Source organism: Camelus bactrianus, chromosome 23 (assembly GCF_048773025.1).
Source record: "Camelus bactrianus isolate YW-2024 breed Bactrian camel chromosome 23, ASM4877302v1, whole genome shotgun sequence".
Lineage (NCBI taxonomy): Eukaryota > Metazoa > Chordata > Mammalia > Artiodactyla > Camelidae > Camelus > Camelus bactrianus.
In genome coordinates, this window is record NC_133561.1 from 35,115 (window position 1) to 55,026 (window position 19,912).

At 45.6% G+C, this 19,912-nt stretch overlaps 1 protein-coding gene across 3 annotated transcripts; it reads left to right on the top strand.

Moving 5' to 3' along the window:
* Positions 1-824: 824 nt before the first annotated feature.
* ADIPOR1 (adiponectin receptor 1) lies at positions 825-18,197 on the top strand. Of its 3 annotated transcripts, none has more exons than XM_074351460.1 (8): positions 825-983; positions 10,295-10,529; positions 11,724-11,840; positions 12,676-12,847; positions 13,282-13,468; positions 14,440-14,627; positions 16,813-17,006; positions 17,265-17,395. In XM_074351460.1, the coding sequence occupies exons 2-8, from the start codon at positions 10,389-10,391 to the stop codon at positions 17,280-17,282; spliced, it is 1,017 nt and encodes a 338-aa protein (XP_074207561.1). In that variant the 5' UTR covers positions 825-983; positions 10,295-10,388; the 3' UTR covers positions 17,283-17,395. The 3 variants fall into 3 exon arrangements, with proteins under 3 accessions (XP_074207561.1, XP_010954535.1, XP_074207560.1); XM_010956233.3 differs by having other exon boundaries at positions 826-983; positions 17,362-18,197; XM_074351459.1 differs by lacking the exon at positions 825-983 and adding an exon at positions 1,010-1,469 and having other exon boundaries at positions 17,362-18,197.
* Positions 18,198-19,912: the final 1,715 nt, after the last annotated feature.

The following is a 19,912-nucleotide window of genomic DNA, read 5'->3' on the forward strand; positions in this document are numbered from 1 at the left end:
GAGTTCAAGGTCAGAGGCTGGCCAGGAACGAAACCTGGGTCTCTGTGACTCCAGAGCCTACCTTTTTAACCAGCACCAAGAGAATTAATCCCACTGCCCTGAAGCATCCCTAAATCGGATTCTAGTAAACTACCTTCTCTCTGTATCTAGCATAGACTGGTCACGTACCGTCTTTGGGAGAAGTGAAAATTGGTCAGCCCCCTAGACAAGGGCTGCAGCACCCTGCGGTCCCCCTCTGGCCGCAGCGGGAGCCCGGGCTGGAGCAGGGCGTCCCCAAGGAAGACAGCACGGCCCTGCTGTTCCTGACCAGAAGCCTGGCCCGTGCCTCCCATACGACGGGCCCTCGGTAAATATTTGTGGAAGGGATGGAGTGACCATGAAGTTGAAGAAGAGGGATTACAGTGCCCAGCCTAGAGAACAAGGTGCATGGTAGGAAATTCGGCATTCCTTCCCAGGGTTCGGTCTAATTCCCTGAAATTCCTTCCCCATCACGCGCTCCAATTAGCACCTTGGGGGCAGGATCCTCGCAAGGCCTTGAGAGGCGGGGTTTACGATTGGAGCTGAGCGAGGGGGCGGGGCCCGCGCGAGGGAGGTGGGGCCGAGGGAAGCAGACATGTGATTGGGACTTGAGGCGGGTCCCCGCCTCCCAGCAGCGGAGGGGGCGGGGCCGTGGTGATGGGCGGGGGCTCGCAAGGGGGAGGCGGGGCTGATGGAGCTAGTCTGTGATTGAAATTGCGGACGGATTGCTGGGCTGGAGAGGGCGGGTCTAGGGTGGGGCGAGGCCTGGGGGTTCGGTCTGTGATTGGGCGTCGGAGGGGCGGAGCGCTCCGCAGGACATGACGCGAGAGGTGACGCCGTGGGTTGCGCGCCCCTTCCGGCGCGGGGTGGGCGCAGAAGATCTGGGCCGCTCGGCCGCAGGCCGTATCCAGCGCCGCGGGATGTAGCGCGGGGTCCGCGGCCCCCAGCAGAGCCCGCCGCCCGCGGTAAGTTCCCCGGGGCTTCGCGGCGAGCGAGTGGGAAGGCAGGGGTCAGCCGGAGCTCGGGGACCCCCGGGAGCCTTGGCGCGGTGCTGAGGCGGCAGCTGTGGGACTCAACCGCCCAGGCGTCCCGAAGGCCCCGAGACCTCCGCCCGGAGCCGGCAGCGCCTCTGGCCTCTTCGCGTCGAGTCAACATTTCCGGCCTCTCCATGCGCGCCGCCTCCGAAGCAGTTCAAGGGCCTCGCTTCCCCACTGCCAACCTCCTAGTCCGCCGGGGCGAGACGTCCGGATTCGGGCTCCGGCTCGGGTCGGCCAGGCGGGAGCTGAGCCTGATCCCAAGGCCACGGGAGCAGGCGCAGAGGCGCAGAGGGGCTGAGGGCCCGGGTCGCGGAACCGTCTCTCGGCGGGGAACAGCCGCCTTAGATAGGCTGAGAAGCCCCAAGGTTCTGAGACCCGTGACAGTGCCCCCACCTTGATGGAGGAGGAGGAGAGGTTGGTGGACAATTTACATTTATTTAAGATAGTCCTAAAAGCTGAAATGTAAGCAAAACCTTAAGTACTTTGGGGACAAACGAAATTTGATTCCCTGAAAAAATCTCACTTTGATGCCACCTTGTGTTTGAGAGTTTTGGTCAAGCTTTCGATTTTCAAGAAAACAACGTAGATACATGTTGTCCCTCGATTTCTGGTGCTATGTAGGCAAATGGGAAACTGACAAGGCGAATTTCGTTTACACGGGTTCAGGGGCCAGGAGCAATAGGAGGCCTACAAAGTACTTTACTAGAGTAACCACAGTATTTCCCCCCAAGTATGCAGAAGACAGGCTAGAAAACAAAGCATGAAATACATAGGCTACCAGATTAAATCCAGTGAGCACTGTAATGGCTGGTTCTTTTCCAAAATGAAGTGATAGTGAGATCTGTTTACTGCTTTTCTCTCTTAATAGGGGTTGCATCACGGGTTATGGTGCAGCTGCTATTCCTTATGTTTTTATACTGTCTATACAGTACTAGTAAATCTGCTAAACAGATTGCAGTGTCAGGGTAGTTACCAGCTTGCAGCCACCAAATTTCTTTATCTCAGGAGTAACTTCTGTGTTACCATATAGTGGTTGGTATTTGGGGAATCAGTCTTAAAAATTGGTGTGTTACTTGTGAGTGACCATCTTAGGGTAGACCTCCACAAAACTATACCTAATTGCTGAGTAGAATCTGAAAGCATTCTATTCTCAGGGGTCAAGAAATTACATGATCCCCAAGGGCTTAAAAGAAAAAATTGCGTGCAACCACTTTGCCTGCGGGTAGGAAGGAACTTCAGACAAGTATTAGGGAGCAACAGTAACCCACCAGGCTCCCCACTGCTAATGGATAAAGTGCACCACCTTAGGTAGGCTTTTAGGCTATCTTCAGCTTCTTAAGTCTGGCCTCATTTCTCCTTTCCAAGATTTCCTTATGGAAAGTGGATTATTCACTGCCCTGGGGGCTTTGTTCTTTCAAGCCTGCCTGGCTTCATAGCACTACCCTTCTGGAATGCCTTGATCTCATCTGTACCTATCAAAATCCTTTCTTAAAATCTTCCACAAAACCTTTCCTGATAATTCCAACTAAAACTGAGCTTTCTTCTGAATCCCTCCAGCACTTTAGCCTTGTAGTGATGTTAGTAGAAAACAGAAGTTGTTCACTTCTCTTAAAATAGAGGCCAGCAACCATGTGACACCTCTGACTCCTCTCTTTGCCTTTTCTCACGATGCCACGCGTGTTGTACGTGATCAATAGGTATTCTCAGGTGGATAAAGAAATTTGTGCTTCTTTCTAGTCCAGTAAGTCTGTTCTCTGTTTCCCTGAGAAATTCCCTTGGCTCCTTTAATATAAAGCCAGACTGCAGCTCTTTCATAGTCTTGCTGCACTGTCCTGTCCCATCTCCTAGTGATCGTACTGGTGAACTAAACAGTCATCTTTAAATCCAGAAGCTTTATTACCACTGGAGGAGTTTCTTCTGGTGTTGGTGCTCATCAGAGTCATGACATTTTGTCCTTAATGTCGATTTGTCCTTGATGTCGCCCACTGGACTTTGTTCCTCTCACTAAGCTCAAAGGTGATTTCCTACTCAGAAATGTTGAGGGAATGATTAATGTTTATAAAGTTTCTAGCTTTCTTGCATTGAAAAGATCCTTGAAAGTACCTTCTAGGCAAACCTGTTCCAAGTGATTGGCTTTTAGACATGCTAGACCTAGTTTGCTTTTGTTTCATTGGGGCTTTCACAGTATAAAGTTATCACTATAATGTGTAACTATATTGGCCATGTATCTGTAATGTACTTAAAAGCCAGGTATTAAAAAGAACTGGTATGAAACACCTTCTTGTGCCTGTATACTTTGTGTGTGTGTGTAGCATGACATTTGAAAAGCTTACCTGTCTCTGAGATCAAAAAAAGACCCCTTGGGATACCTTTACCTGGAGAAAAGCTACAAAGAAAGTTAAACGGTAATTTTTCACTGCAGACTCTAAGTCAGTGACGCTTGTGATCAAGTTGGAAAGCTGAGGCCCCATCACTGCAATTCGGTAGTTTTCAGACATAAGCCTTTGCGTTGACTAATTTTTCTGCAGCAGTGATATGAAACCCCCTTCCCTAACAAAGAGTACATAGAGGAGAAGGTGGCTGTGTTCGTGTCTTTACTGCTAGACTGGTCTTGCTTTAGAACAGTGAGGGTCAGGTAGGCTTAGATGGGGCTTACCCATGGAACCTCAGAGGGTCCAGGGACCCCAGATTAAAAACTTCTAGAAGAAGTTTTATGCCTTTGACTCCACGGAAGGAGCGTGTTGTGGCCTGGAAAACTTGGAAACGGGTTCACAAAATACATGTCTCAAAAAAGTATGAGGGAAATAAACTCAGCAGAAACTGGCTGGCGATTAGGAATCCGTCCATTCCCAAGTTTGTTCCAGGATAAGCTTATTTACAGGAGTACAAGCAGCTCCCTCCCTCCACAGCTCTGTTCTCTAAAGTCATAGGTTTATCCAGTTGAAAAGCTTAGTGATAACGATTTATTAGCTTCAATTGAAATCCCATCAAAAATGCAGTCAGTGGATTGACCCGATTATGATTGCTAAATTGGGTGTGGTGAGTTTGAGGGAAAATGTGTTTCCTCTAATATACATCAGGTTATAGAAAGATAGTAGGAAGCTGAAGTATATTTGTCTCTCCTGAGTGCCCCCAGAATCGATCACTTTAGGGGTTTATGCTGTTTTATGTAATAGAAACTGAAGCACTTGCTTGTGATGATTCCCAGTTGTTTGAGCATGGTCCTCCTGTCAAGTTCTGTGTTCATGTCCTAGCATTATTTGCTTTTCTTTCTTGCCAGACCGCCGATCTCTCTCTCCCCCTTTCCTGTCTCTGTGTTGCTACAGTTTAGAAGACCCAGCTGGACAGTGGACTTTGCACACTATGACATGACCTCCATTGACTTTCATTGTATGTACTTTAATATTAGCATGACGACATATCTTGTGTGATGAGTTGTAGCTTGTGGCTGGTTTGTGAGTTAACTGGGTGCCTGTTAGGGTTAGTGACTCAGGGTCCATAGATAATGCAGAGGGGAGTCCTGGGAGATGGCAGTAGAGGAGATGGAGGGAACCAGAAGTAACAGAAGATGGTCTGGACTGAAAGGAAAGAGTCTCTGATGATAGCCATGAGACTGAGGTCATCCTCAGAGAACACTAGAACACTAGAGGGCATAAAATCTTTTCAGATCAGGATTTCTGGTCAAGGGATTTCTGGTCAGGCTGGCCCAGTGGCAGGACAATGAGCTCACCTCGCGACAACGAAACCACAGCTGACGGCTAAACAACCATCAGGAAAAAAGGCTGGGACCTAGCAAAAAAGATCTAATGCAACTGGAAACATAAAGAGGGAGCCACAGCAGGACAGTAGGGGGGTGTGCTCGTGATATAATTGGGCCCCATACCCCCCAGGTGGATGACCCGTAAGCTGAAGAGTAGTTAAGTCACAGAGGCCCTCCCACAGGAGTGAGAGTTCTAAGCCCCATGTCAGGCTCCCCAGCCCAGGTTCCAGCATTCGTAGGAGAAAGAGACCCCAGGACATCTGGCTTTGAAAGCCAGCGAAGCTTGGCTCTGGGAGCCTCACGGGACTCAGGGAAACAGAGACTTCATTCACTTGGGAAACGTACGTGGAAACTCACGTGCACCAGGTCCAAGGGCAGAGGAATTGATTTCATAGGAATATGGTCCAGGCCTGCGTGCTGGTTTTGGAGGATCTCCAGGGGACACAGGGGACAGCTGTGGCTCACCCAGGGGACATAAAAGCTGGTGGCAGACATTCCGGGAGTGTTCATCTACATGAGCTTTCCTGGAGGCTGACATCTTGGTTTGCTCATTAGCACCAAGACCTAGCACTACCCAACAGCCTGTAGGGAAGCCTCAGGCCAAACAACATAGAGGGTGGGAGCACAGCTTCACCCATCAGCAGACCTCCTGAGCCACAAAGGCCTCTAGACAGGACCCTACCCACCAGAGGTCCAGGACCAAGCTTCACCCAGCAGTGGGCAGGCACTGGCTCCTCCTGCCAGGAACCTTGCATAAGCGTCTAGTCCAGCCTCATCCACCAGGGGCAGATACCAGAAATAAGAAAACAACATCGCAAAGCCTGTGAAAGGAATCCACAAAAACAGGCCAGACTCTGCCCTGGGACCGGCTGGACCCTGACCCTTGGGTGACAAGAGAGGAGTGTACTGCTGGGACACATAGGATGTCTCCCCAGAGGGCCACCTCTCCAAGGTCAAGAAACATAACTAACTTACCTTAAAAAAAAAAAAAAAGATGATATGAGGCAGCAAAGGATTATCTCCCAGGCCAAGGCACAAGGTAAAATCCCACACGAAGAACTAAGTGATGAGGAGATAGGCCGTTTATCTGAGAAAGAGTTTAAAATAATGATGGCCAAGATGTTCAGAGAACTCAAGAGGAGAACAGATGCACAGAGCAAAGTTTTTAGCAAAGAGCTGGAAAATACAAAGAATACCAAAAGAGTTGAAGAATAAAATCACTGAAATGAATAACACACTAGAAGGAACCAAGAATAGACTAAATGAGGCAGAAGACCGGATCAGTGAGCTAGAAGACAGATTAGTAGAAATCACTACTGTTGAACAGAAAAAAGAATGAAAAGAAATGAGGATAATTTAAGAGAATTCTAGGACAACACGAAGAACACTAAGATTCGCATTATAGGGGTCCCAGAAAGAGGAGAGAGAGAGAAAGGACCTGAGAAAAATTTTGGAGAGATAATCACTGAAAACGTCCCCATCTTGGGAAAGGAAACAGTCACCCAAGTCCAGGAAGCACAGAGAGTACCACACAGGATCAACCCAAAGAGGAACACACCGAGGCACATAGTCATCAAACTGACAAAAATTAAGGATAAGGACAAAATATTAAAATCAGCAAGAGAAGAGCAACAAATAACATACAAGGAAACTCCCATAAGGTTATCAGCTGATTTTTCAGCAGAAACTCTGCAGGCCAGAAGGGAGTGGCACAATATATTTAAAGTGATGCAAGGGGGAAACTTAGAACCAAGAATACTCTACCCAGCAAGGCTCTCTTTCAGACTTGAGGGAGAAATCAAAAGCTTCACAGATAAACAAAAGCTAAAAGATTTCAGCACCACCAAACCAGCTTTACAACAAATGTTAAAGGACCTTCTCTCATCATCAAACCATAAGAAAAGAGAACAAAAAAAAGAAAGAGAAAAAAAAATACCTAGAAAAGATTGCTTTGACTGTTCAGGTCTTACGTGGTTCCGTACAAATTTTGGAATTGTTTGTTCTAGTTCTGTGAGGAATGTCGTGAGTATTTTGATGGAGGTTGCATTGCATCTGTGGATTGCTTTGGGTAGTGTGGCTATTTTGACAGTTTTGATTCTTCCAACCCCAGAGCACAAGAAACCTTTCCATTTCTTTGTGTCATTTCAGTTTTCGGAGTATATGTAACCTCCTTGGTTAAGTTTATTTCTAGGTATTTTGTTGTTTTTAATGAAATGGAAATGTTTATGTCAGTTATAAAATTCTGGTTTTTGAAGTGAAAAAAAAGTGAATGAAGGGGTTGCAAATGGCAAAATATCCTTCTTACGGGGGTGTTGTATTCCATTATATATATATTTTTATATACACACACATACACACACACACATGCATACATACATATACGTATGTATATATGTATAGTGCATCTTCATTGTCTGTTCAACTATTGATGTGCACTTAGGATGCTTCCATGTCTTGGCAATTGTAAATAATGTTGCTGTTAATAGTAGGGTGTATGTATCTTTTTGAATCAATTCTTATTTTGTGGTTGGCTTGATTCCTTTGATAACTATGTAAGTTTACAAAGCTAAAGCTCTAAACATTCTTAGAAACAGTGAACAGTACATATATATAAATTTTAAGATATATGTACATTAAAAAAGAAAATGAGCTATCACGCCATGAAAGACATGGAAGGAACTTAAAAGACATACTACCAAATGAAAGAAGCCAGTCTGAAAAGTTTACAAACTGTATGATTCCAAACAAATGACATTCTGGAAAAGGCAGAGCTACAGAAACAATAAAAAGATTGTGGTTTCCAGGGGTTTGAGGAGAGGGAGGGAGGGAGGAATGAATAGATGGAGCACAAGGGATTTTTACAGCAATGAAACTATTCTGTATGATACTGTAGTGGTGGCTGCATGTCATTATGCAGTTGTCAAAACCCACAGAATGTACAATATTAAGATGAACCCTAATGTAAACTATGGACTTCGGTTGACATCAGTGTGGCCATGTTGGTTCCTCAATTGTACCAAATATGTACCGCACTAATGAGGGATGTTGAGGTTAGGGGAGTATATATGTGTGGGTGGGGAGGGCTATGTGCACTCTGTATTTTCTGCTCAACTTAGCTGTGAACCTGAAACTGCTCTAAAAAAATAAAGTCTATTAATTAAAAAAGAAAAAAGACTTTTCAGATCAAATGAGGATATTAGTAAAAATACCAGTCTGGCTTCTGCATCTGATCTCTCACCCTAATTGCCCACCTCAGGTTTGTCTATGTTAATCACATTCCCTCTAATGAAATAGTTACACAGCACTCAGAGCAACTGAACTTAGTGTGTGGCCATCCTAATTTAGGGGTTCTCCCTCCACTGTCCCCCTGGAGCAGGGAAATTGTCAGTGGTTTTGTGCATACCACAAATTAACTTATGCCATCTGATTATGGGCTCTTTGAAGACAATAACTTGACTTACTCAACTTTGTATCCTGCACAGTACCTCAGAGTGCCTTAGGGTACTAGTACTAAATACATTTGGGAAGTATTTAGTGAATATGTTGGCTTACTCTGGGGAGAGGGATGGGAGAGAGCCCTGCAAGCACCAGTGCATAAACCCTTAGCTAGTGACAGGTCCTGTGCTTGCTGGCTGGAATGCTGCCCCATTCATTTGTTCATTCATTCATTCATTCATTCATTCATTATGAAATACCTGTTCTGACCACAATCAGGGATATGTCTCAACTTGTGATCTATGTAGTATTGTATCCCAGAACCTGAAGTATATTTTGCCCCAGTGGCCTACTTTGACGTATTCGCAGCGGTATTCTAGCTATGTGAATTCCCCTTTTCAAAATTCTCCAAGATGCCCAAAGCTATTTATATTTTCGGCTCCAGTATAAATTATTTCTTAGTAAAGCTGTTTATTCCTCAGTACTTCACTTTGAGGAAATGTGTTTTGTGGTCAGCCTGCTGAAAAAGATTTCCCAATGTTTTTGCTCACGTGGGTTGCCTATCTCCTGAGGATGTCAGAGGCCTCCAGTTTCCTGTTCTCCTTAGGCCCAATTGCTGGCTATGACTGTGGGCTGGCATCTTGTAGAGTCTTGCACATTTGGAGGAAGAGGAACTGCCTGTGTGTTGACACCATAGAAAGGTCTGCCCTGTGCTGGGTTAGTGTCGTTTGCTCTCTTGAGTTAGACCTGCCTGTAGCTTTCAGCTGTGTTTGTGAGTTGAGCATAGCATGACTCTTGAAACTTGAGGATTGCCCTAACCTGACTACATGTATCCAGTCATAATCCCTGAGAAGGAGTTGAGATTACTTGTGGGTAAACAAAGAGCTGGTACAAGATGTCAGAGATGTACGGACAGTGAGCAGCCATGGGAGATGGATACAGTGCCTCCCTCGGGAGCAAAGCTGAGCTTACTACCCATTATGAGAGATGTAGGTTCCCTAAGCTTAAGTTTCTTCTCCTGTAATGCAGCTGTCACCTGGCCCTCTTTGCACTACCCTGTGGTTATCAGGGCTCAGGTAACCAGTGCAAGAAAATGTTAATATTCTGGCTACTATTGCAATGAGTAGTAAATTCCTTTGTTTCAGGGTAAAGAGGCTAGGAAACCTTGGGGCACTTTTCCCCACCTTTCAATATTTTCATCTCCCTGGGGCCTGATTAAAGACTATTTCCTAAGGATCAGTGTACCTATCTCTAGTTTCTGAAAAGCTTATTTGAGGGGGGTGCATGTTATGAGCCATGGTCGCTGGGCCAGAACCTTGCTGAGCCGATTTGTTGTGTGGCAGAGGGCAAGGCTGGGCTGCCTCCTGTCTTCAGCTTCCTGCGTCCAGGTAAGTTACTGCTGCTGTAAGGAGAGGTTTTGATGAATGCTTGCTGTTCAGGTGTTGAACCCAGGCTGTGATCCTAAAATAGAAATAGTACACCTTGCAGAGAAATTACCCACTGGGCATCTAGCCCACAGCCAAGTTCCTTTCACACACTTGTCAGAGCATCATAGATAAAGCCCATTGAGTTCAGTTGGCAGAGAATTCATTTCTAAGCCTGGGTGGTCTTGATGTAACTACAGCCAGGTGTCGGCTTCCTAGTTTTGCTCCTCAGTCTCAGAGCCAGGCATTCCTTGGACACAGTAGCTTTGGGAATGGCGGACCAGACAGACTGCTCACTAAATAGGCTGCATTACTGTGGGAGGGACCTGGGGGTGGGGAGCTGTTTTTCTGTGGTGACAGTTTGGTGCAAAAAGCACAAATCTTTTGAAGGCAAGCAACCACATGTAATGTTTTCAGCCTTATCTTTAAGATTAATGAGGTTCTGAGTAAAGGGTGACAGTAAGATGAGTTAGGGGATAGATTTCATTTCAGCAGATCGCTGGCCTCTGGGACTGAAGCGGGTGTCCTTGATGGGCTGTGACTTAATCAGTGTTTACTTGTAGACATGAAACCTAAGAGGACTAAATTATCACACCCTTCATGTTTGTGTTTGCTTTTAGTGACTTCCATCACAGGGAGCTCTCTGCCCCCTGGGGCTGAGAGCCCCTACCCTTTCCCGAAGTTGAAGCTGCAGGGCGTTGGGGTACCAGCCAGATGTCTTCTCACAAAGGACCCGTGGTGGCCCAGGGCAGTGGGACTCCTGCTGGTAACAGGGAGGCTGACACAGTGGAGCTGGCTGAACTGGGACCCCTGCTAGAGGAGAAGGGCAAGCGGGTTGTCACCAGCCCAACCAAAGTAAGTCTCATTTCTTAAGATCTTGACTCTCCCCAAAGGAGGAACCATAGCGTCCTGGACTGCCTCTATCCGAGTCAACATCATGCTGTGTTATAACTCTTTATTTGTGTTTTTTCCACTGTGAGCATTTGCTTATACCCCAGTGCTTAGCACAAGACCTGAAATTCAACAAGTAGTCAGCGCATGTCTGTGATTAAGGGGGGGAAGCAGTCAGAATCGGGTTTGGCTTCATGTAACAAAGAAAAATCCCTGTAGCTGTGACAAGGTAGGTGTCTCTGACGTGGAAGAGTTCTGGAAGTAACCAGTCCAGGCTGGCGTGGGGTCTCCACTGCTGGCAGGCACCTGTCTTGCTCTTCCATCATTCTTAATGTGTCACCATGGCAGGTAGCGGGGGCAGGGCGGCGGGGAGAAGGGCCTGCCCTTTCTGGAAGCACCTGGCAGTACTTCACGTACATGGATGTGGTCTTTTCAGTTTGCCTGTGGTAACATTGCCACCCTGAACAAAACCAGGGACTCCATTGCCAAGAATGGATGTTGGGGGGCTCTTTATCACAAAATCTGAGAGGAACCATCAACAGGAGAAAGTAGCCCTGAGAAGGAGCTGAGCTGCCAGCTCTTGACCTCTCTCCTTGGGAGGCAGCTGCTGTCTCACATGCACACTGTGTGTCAGGCCTCCTTTGGGTCCAGGAGTCCCTGCTGCTACTTCCTGTGGAACCAGTTCTGAGGCCCTGCTTCTCCCGGAGCTGCTGTGGATACAGAGCATCAGTCGTGGTAGCATCCCCAGAGGTGGGGAACCTAGAGCCGAAGTGTTGTTAGGAGAATCTCTGAGACTCTTATCTTTCATTCTTTTGAGAATTCAGTGGTCTGAAAGAGAGAAATATTTGGGAAATTGGGCAAAGTTAAGAACCACTGTCTCACAGACAAGGGTGGGCTGCTCAGACTAAAGATCACGAAGGCCTGGTGTGCTGGTCTACATGCCTCTAATGTCCGGCCATCTGGCTCCCATGTGCTCCACCGGGCTCTCACTCCTGCGTTTACAGGGTGGTAAACTCATTAACCACCGTGGAGTTGGGAGAAGGGCCTGTGTGTGGGAGAGGGGCTGGGCAGAAAGCAGTGAGTTTGGGTTTCTCCGGACGGCACTGCTCTGGACTAACACAGCTCACACGGGAGCTCCTGTGTCTCTGCTTCCTGCAGGCTGAAGAGGAGCAAGCATGCCCCGGGCCACAGGAGGAGGAGGAGGAGGTGCGGGTGCTGACCCTTCCCCTGCAAGCCCACCATGCCATGGAGAAGATGGAGGAGTTTGTGTACAAGGTTCTGTCGGGGACGGGGCTAGTGGGGCGGGCTCAGCCGGGCCCTTCCCTCCTGGCAAGCCAGCTAGGGGGCAGGTTGGGGGGAGCTTTTTATTCCTGGGCGTAAGTTTGTTTTTCTTTAAGGCAAAGTAAATCAAGGGAAAATTTGGCTAAATTTTTACTGCCTACTGTGTTACTCAAAATGTGTTCTAAAACAGGAGTTCTTAACTATTTTTGCTGTTGATCCCTTTGGCAGTCATCAAAATATTAGAATGTGTTATAGCAACATGGGCACCTTTATTACTACATTAAATATGCATTAATGACAGGCTGTAATGTATTTTATTAGAATTTATAATTTCTAAGTAGTGATGAATAGAAACAATATTTTGATATTTACAAAACAAATGTATGAAAATTCCTGTAATTTCTATTGGTGACAGAGTCACAAGTCCTAATACTCCTGTGGTTTCTTGCTCACACTTGTAATTGAGAGAATTGTTAAATTTAAAACCATACATAATTTCTGTTTCTTTGTTTTTATAAACTACATTTACTTAATTTTAAAATTTCAAGTAGCTTAAAGGAGGTCCTGCCATATTTTCGTTAAATGCTGAGAGGATGTGCTTACCCCAGCATGTCCAGGTGAATTGTCGTGACATAAGAACAAAGGCACTGAGAAAAGCAGTTGGTGCTGGGACGGCCTCGCCCATGCTGTGTCTCCGTGTATCCAGGCCCAGGCTGGCTCCTCACTGCTACCTGGGACCACCCAGAGCCTGCTGGGCGCTACCTTTGCCCCTTGTCCTCGGGGGGCCCCCACTCTCTGGGGCTGCACTTAGGGAGCGAATGCATTGTAGGTCTGGGAGGGACGCTGGAGGGTCATCCCGTATGACGTGCTCCCTGACTGGCTGAAAGACAACGACTACCTGCTGCATGGCCATAGGCCTCCCATGCCCTCCTTCCGCGCCTGCTTCAAGAGCATCTTCCGAATCCACACAGAAACTGGCAACATCTGGACCCATCTGCTTGGTGAGTGGTTTGGGTGGGGAAAATCAAATTTTTTGTCTCCTTAAATGCCAAGGCATAAGGATAAACCAAGTTGTTCTAGTTGTTTGATAGCTGGAGTCATGCCTTTAAACTGCTGGTGAGCTTGATAGACCCTTTCTGGCTGGTCTCTAGCCTTGCGGAAGAAGGCCTACAAACGGGAGAAACTGCAACCATATGTTTTTATCAGAACTGCCCTCCCTGAAGGCAGTTCCTTCTGCTTCTTGAGTCCCCATCATCAGAACAGGATGCCGGCGTTTCATACATTGTCTTTCCTCTGGGTGTGTGTGAATGGTGTAGTTCTCTCCTGAAACTGCAGGCTGCTGTTCCCAAGCTAAACCCTGTGGTTTTAGTACTGGTTTAAACCAGCACATTCCCATTTTCCTCAGGCTTTTTTTCTCTTTTCCTCCCTCCTGTAGGTTTTGTGCTGTTTCTCTTTTTGGGAATCTTGACCATGCTCAGACCAAACATGTACTTCATGGCCCCTCTGCAGGAGAAGGTGGTTTTTGGGATGTTCTTCTTGGGTGCAGTGCTCTGCCTCAGCTTCTCCTGGCTCTTCCACACCGTCTATTGTCATTCAGAGAAAGTCTCCCGGACTTTTTCCAAGTGAGTCAAAAGAATGTCAATAGGGAAGGACCAGGCACTCTTGTCACATCTTGTGATCCAGGTGCCAACGGGTCCTGCAAGCACCAGGAGTGCCTGAAGATTCCCTGTTGGGAGGAAAGACTTTCAGTTATGTGGTATAATAGGGTGATGAATCTTTCTCTTGAATTTTCATGAAAAATTTCACTGCAGCCTCAACAGGTGGAACCCAGTTGTGGAATGTACTTCCTGCTGTGCGGTACTATCCTTTGTGAAACTTGGGGTGCCAATGGGCTGCTCTCCAAGACTCACTACCCGTCCTGTCCTACCTTCCTGTTGGCCTGAGCCATTTGGGGCGTGGCTGAGTTTCTATGCTTCAGGCTGCTAGAGCTGCGACCCACCAGTCAGGCAAAGCTTATCTTTGCTGCCCATGTGTTGCTGGAGGCGCCAGGTGTCCATAATGTAGTGCTTTCTGTGTTCCCCAACCCTGCGCTGGGGTTCTGTCTGTTTATTTGCTTGTTTTTGTTGTTATGGTTGGGTTCAGTGGTGATGTTGAGTTATTTTGTTTTTCTCAATAATACCAGTAACAGGAATACATTTTTATCATTAATAAGTAAACTAAAACAGAACAGTATGCCTTAATAATACTCTCAACTTAAGGGTTTTGTTTTTAGAACTCAACCTGTCAGAACTGGGGAATATTCAGAGCCCTCTCTGAGTATAAGCTGGGGACCAGCTGGATTGTGCTGGTATCCATGACGGGGTATAGCTGTCACAACTAGGGGAAAGGGATACAGTTCAGAATTGTCCAGTGTGAAACAGAAGTGTGTGACCTTGTAGGGTTTGGGTTCAGGATATTGGACAGAGTGTAGGGGAGTGAGGGCTAGAGATGGTCAAATCTGAGAGCAGCTGGAGAACAGAAAGAAGCAGTTGAACAACCCACCGGAATACTTCACTTCTCCCCCTGATCCATTTCATTTTGTGGCTTTTTTTAGACTGGACTATTCAGGGATTGCCCTACTGATTATGGGGAGCTTTGTCCCCTGGCTCTATTACTCCTTCTACTGCTCCCCACAGCCACGGCTCATCTACCTCTCCATCGTCTGTGTCCTGGGCATCTCTGCCATCATTGTGGCTCAGTGGGACCGGTTTGCGACTCCTAAGCACCGGCAGACAAGAGCAGGTATGTAGGAAGACAAAGTGTGTGGGCCTGAAGCCTAGTGGGCTCAACCCTGGGTCCTACAGCTTGCATTTTAGGGACCCCACCCAAACCCTAATTTGTCTGTCTGCCTTTCTTTCCTTCTTCCTCTTTCTTTCTTTCTTTCTTTCTTTCTTTCTTTCTTTCTTTCTTTCTTTCTTTCTTTCTCTTTCCTTCTTTCCTTCCTTCCTTCCTTCCTTCCTTCCTTCTTTCCTTCCTTCCTTCCCTTCCTTTCCTTCCTTTCCTTCCTTTTCTTTCTTCCTCTCCTTCCTCTTCTTCTTTCTTTCTTTTATATTTCAAAAAGTTTATTTAAGAAAAATGTAGCTGTGAATTAATTGGATTCCTGGTGGTTGCTAGAGGCAGATACTTTTTGAGAATTCATATTCCCTTTAATTATGGTTTAGATCTCTGTTCTGACTCAAGAACTGACATATGTTTAAAAAAACTGTAAGTAAACATTAGTGTTTTCTTGTTTTTATTTGACTAATTGTCAAGGGGAGAAAGAGGTTTGGAGATAAATCTGATGACCTCAGTTTTAGACAGTTTTTGAAGTTAGTTCTGTTTAATGGCAGGTGAAGATAATTCAGAAATCAGTTGGATCTATGACTTCTGGTGTTTGAGAGAGTTCTGAACTGCAGATAGAGATTTAAGAATTTTCAATGAAGAGTCAGGCTGAATCAATAAATATGGATAGCTTGTAAAGAAGAATCCGAGGAGAATAGGGTGCAGGATGGCATCCTGTTAAGGACACTGACTAGCAGAAAGGCAAAGGAAAAAGAACTTAGGAGCGTAAAACTATTGTTAGCACTAAATTCAATACCAGTTTTCTCAAAGGAACTGCCATTTAGATGAATAAAGAATACTATAAACTCATTTAGTATTAGTTATACCCTGTGAGGTACAGTGTTTCATAACCATTTATGATCATTCTTGTCTCTCCTTCTACTATTTCTCTTCCCTCCAGCAGCGGGGTAAATACTCAGGTCTTGTGGACTGAGGCGATGCCTGCACTGAGTGGGGTATTGCTTGAGATCACGTTACAAGGGACCTTCTGAATCTAATTGACTTTGAAAAATTTGTAAAACACAGATTTCATAATAAAATAGCAGTAAAAACTAATCAGAAAACTTTGTGAGGTGCTCTGCCACTCCTGATTTGTCTTTGTAACTTTCAAAACAGCATGAATTTTCAAAGCTCAATTCTCCCCCAAGTTTCATACTATTTCAATAAAATGTTAATAGGACAGATAATTACCAAGCTGGCCAACTAGCTACAAGTATAGAAATGACAAGTATAGAAATGACTGTTCTTACATTTGGTTCGAGAAAGTTAAAAAATGTACAAGGCACAGTCATTTTGGTGACCTGAGTCCTGAACACTCAAACCAAGGGGTTAAAATTAAAACACCTGGGGTTATTTTACTAAGGGGATGGAAGGCTTGGTTTGGTAAACAGAATACGTTGCGCATAAGCGCTGTTAACTGTAATAGCTGCACAAACGTGTGTTGTCCAGACTCTTACTACTTGTAGCAACACATCAATTACCACTAGTCTTCAGTCCCTTTAGACTTAGTATCTGCTATTTTAACGTTCATTTAAAAGAATTAAGTGTTGATCAAGCACCAACCGTGTTCCAGACGTTGTGCTTTCACAGGGGTGTCCACGGAAATGGAGGCTTGTGTGTGGTTTCAAGAGGCCCCCATTCGTGCCTTCCTCTTACTCCTGTCCAGCAACCACAGACAGCTTTGAATCTGCGTACATCTACCTATTTAGGAGGTCAGAGTCCTTAAGTGTTAAGTCTTCTCTAATCTTAACGGGAAACCTGCCCTGCTCCTCTCTGGCTAGGAAGCCACCTGCGGCCGTGCCATCACGGTTCTGCACCCAGAGCAGCCATCAGAGAGGCCTGGCGTGTCATTTTTGCTGAGGCTTCTTAACAGATAATAAAAGAGTGTGAAGTATTTGTTCTCGGTGTTCCTTAGAAGGTGATAGCCCTGTCAGCATTTACACAGCCTTCTCCCCATTCTGGGCATGGAAGAAATATCTGCTGACTAAATTTCCTGAACATGTACCATACACCAGAAAGTAGCTCATTGCAGAGCAAGACAGCAGGACTGCAGTGCCTTCCAAGCAGTGCTGCTCCGTGCCTGACAGCCTATGTCTGCTTTGTTCAGGGGTGTTCCTGGGGCTTGGCTTGAGCGGTGTTGTGCCCACCATGCACTTTACAATCGCGGAGGGCTTCGTCAAGGCCACCACGGTGGGCCAGATGGGCTGGTTCTTCCTCATGGCCGTGATGTACATCACTGGAGCTGGCCTTTACGCCGCACGGATTCCAGAGCGCTTCTTCCCTGGAAAATTTGACATCTGGGTAAGAAATGACTCTCTGCAGGGCCTGTGGTGGTGAGACTGGCCCAAAGGCAAAGGTTGGAGTCAGAGGCAGCAAGAGACCCGGGGTCAGGTGGTGTTTGGGGGTGTATGCATGTACCTGTGTATACGTACCTGTCTGTGTAGGTAGGTGGGGGGTTGTTGCGGGGAGGGGTGATTAATATTAACATCTTGGCGTATCTCTGACAGAACTTTAAAATTTTTTTCTACAACAAATTTATCACTTTCATGATGTAAAAAGATTTTGAGGAGGAACTGAAGAGGCGAGCGCCTTCTCCCACTTGCTCCCAGCCCTCCTTGCCGTCGCCCTATAGGCTCTTCTCTTGTTGTTCCTGCAGTTCCAGTCTCATCAGATCTTCCACGTCCTGGTGGTGGCAGCAGCCTTTGTCCACTTCTACGGGGTCTCCAACCTCCAGGAGTTCCGTTATGGCCTGGAAGGCGGCTGCACCGATGACTCCCTCCTCTGAGCTGCCCCCACAGGGCCCAGGAGAAACTTCCCAAGTGCTTTTAAAATGACTTCTTTGCTGAAGTGAGAGGAAGAGTCAGTTGTCTGTTTCTAGAAGAAACCTCCTAGAGAATTCAGTACCAACCAAGCTTCAGCCCACTTCACGCTCACTGGGCAATAAACTCTCCATTCCGTAGCTGAGAAGAGTGGGGATGGCCAGACTCAGCCATCGCCCCTTGGTAAGGCAACTACTATCCCCTCACAGAGGTAGGACTTTGAAGCTCACGTTGAGATTTTACCCCTCCTCCAACCATTTTGGGGAAAAATGATGGACTGGGACTCTTCAGAAATTCTGTTTCTAGAAGAAAATGTCCCTCCTTTACCCCCACCCTTACTTTGTAACCTGGCTTATAACAGGCCATCCGTTTTTGTAGCACACTTTTCAAAAACAATTATAACCTGGTCCCATCTTTCTCGGGCCTGGACCTGCTCACCCAGCAGGAAGAACAAAGCCACCGACCTTTACACAGCCCGGCTAATCATGGAAGTGTGTCCAGGCTTCGAATAACTTGAGTTTTAATTTTTTTTTTTTTTCTTGGCAGAGTAATGTAAAATTAAAATGGGGAAAGATATTTAATATTTAATACTAAGCTTTAAAAGGAAACTTGCTATCATTGCTATGTTACTTGATGCAAAGACTATGATGATAATAAAAGAGAACAGAAGACACTTGGCACTCAGAGGTTTAACATGTGTGGTCTCAGCTGTTTGCACACAGCTCCAGAGGATTAAAACCAGTAAAATAATTGCAGATTCTGCTGAGGCACGAAATTGAATCACAGGTATTAACAGACCTGGCACGTGCAGGCCAGTGAATGAGCCTAATTGAATTCCTGGCATCTGCTCCTCTATACCACTTTATTTTTCTCTGCTTAGTGCACAGACATTTACTAGGGAAGTCAGTATGCTATAGTAGTGTTCAATAATTGTAAGACACCTGCCTTGTGAATATCAGTGTTCTACTACTTATTACTTTAGACTTTAATTCTTTTAAAACTGCCTTGATGGAGGTTGTGTCATACAGAGGTTATTCCATGCCTTTCTGTGCCTTTGCAAATTGTCTTCAGCCAGACATGAATTCTGTTCATTGGATGGCAAAAGGCCCCCAGGAGTCATTTCTGAGCTAGTGTAGGCTTCAGATGAGAATCTTCTTGAGTTCCAGAGTTGGGGTCACTTCAAGGGTCAAGTTTGTACAACTAGGAGAACAAATGATCCTTTTAAAAAAGAATCCAACTAGGTCAACATATCTCAACCTCCAGTGAGAATCGTGGAAATGTAAATTAAAACCAAACCGAGAAGCCATTTCACTCCTAGTAAGATTGACACAAATGAAAAGTCCTAACATAGAGTGTTGGTACTGATGTGGAGCAGACCAGATGCTGCTGGTGGAACCACGTATTAGTAGAACCACTTTGGACATGTGTGGAAGTATGTACACATAACAGCACTCAAACATTATGTGAAACAGCACTTTACAATGTGAGATGCATCTGATACCTGTTCCAGATTTCTTCATTTAAAAAATGCTTGTTCTGACCAAAGTTGTTTCATAACTTATTAATGGGTCACAATTCACATTTTGAGAAACATTACCCTTGAGAAGCTTAGCTTGTACCGAAAGATTCATTGCAGCTATATGTAGTAGCAAAATACTGCAAAGAAGCCAAATGTCCAAAAATGTTGAGTGGAAGAATAAATCTTGGTTTATTCTTAAAATGAAATGCTATTTAGCAGTGAAAATTAATTAACAGTGACAAGCAAGAGAGACAAGCAACATAATCTTAAAGATTAGGGAGAAGTGGATATACTTAGATGTACCTGGTATGACTGTATCTATGTAAAGTTCAGGAACTAATAACAGCTTCAGGATATAAACATGGTAAATATTTTAAAAAGGAAATGTTAATTCAGAAAAACGGCTACCTCTGAAGAGGAAAGGACAGGATGAGGGGCACATGGGATATTTCAAAAGTAAAGCTTTTATTCTTTAAATAGGTGGTGAGTACCCACGTCTTCCTTTTTTTTTTTTTTTTTTTTAAGTGAAAGCAAGTTTATTTAGAGAGATACACGCTCCATGGACAGAGCAGGCTGTCTCCAAAGGCAAGAGAGAGCAAGCCTAGGTGTTCTTTATCCCATGATTATCTTTTCTTACATATGTAATATCTACTTAATACAAAATATTCTTAAGTTTAAAAAAAAAAACTTAAGGAGCTGATAGCAGAAGTGTCACACTGCTACGTGCAAGCGGCAAACATTCACAACCATGATCTGTTTGGCCTGCACAGTGGGAACAGGCAAGCAGCCCAATAGCAGCTGTAACTTTATGGAGGGCTGTGCTCTAAGGTTCATCCTTGGCCCTACCTACCCAGCATTGTAGTCACCTG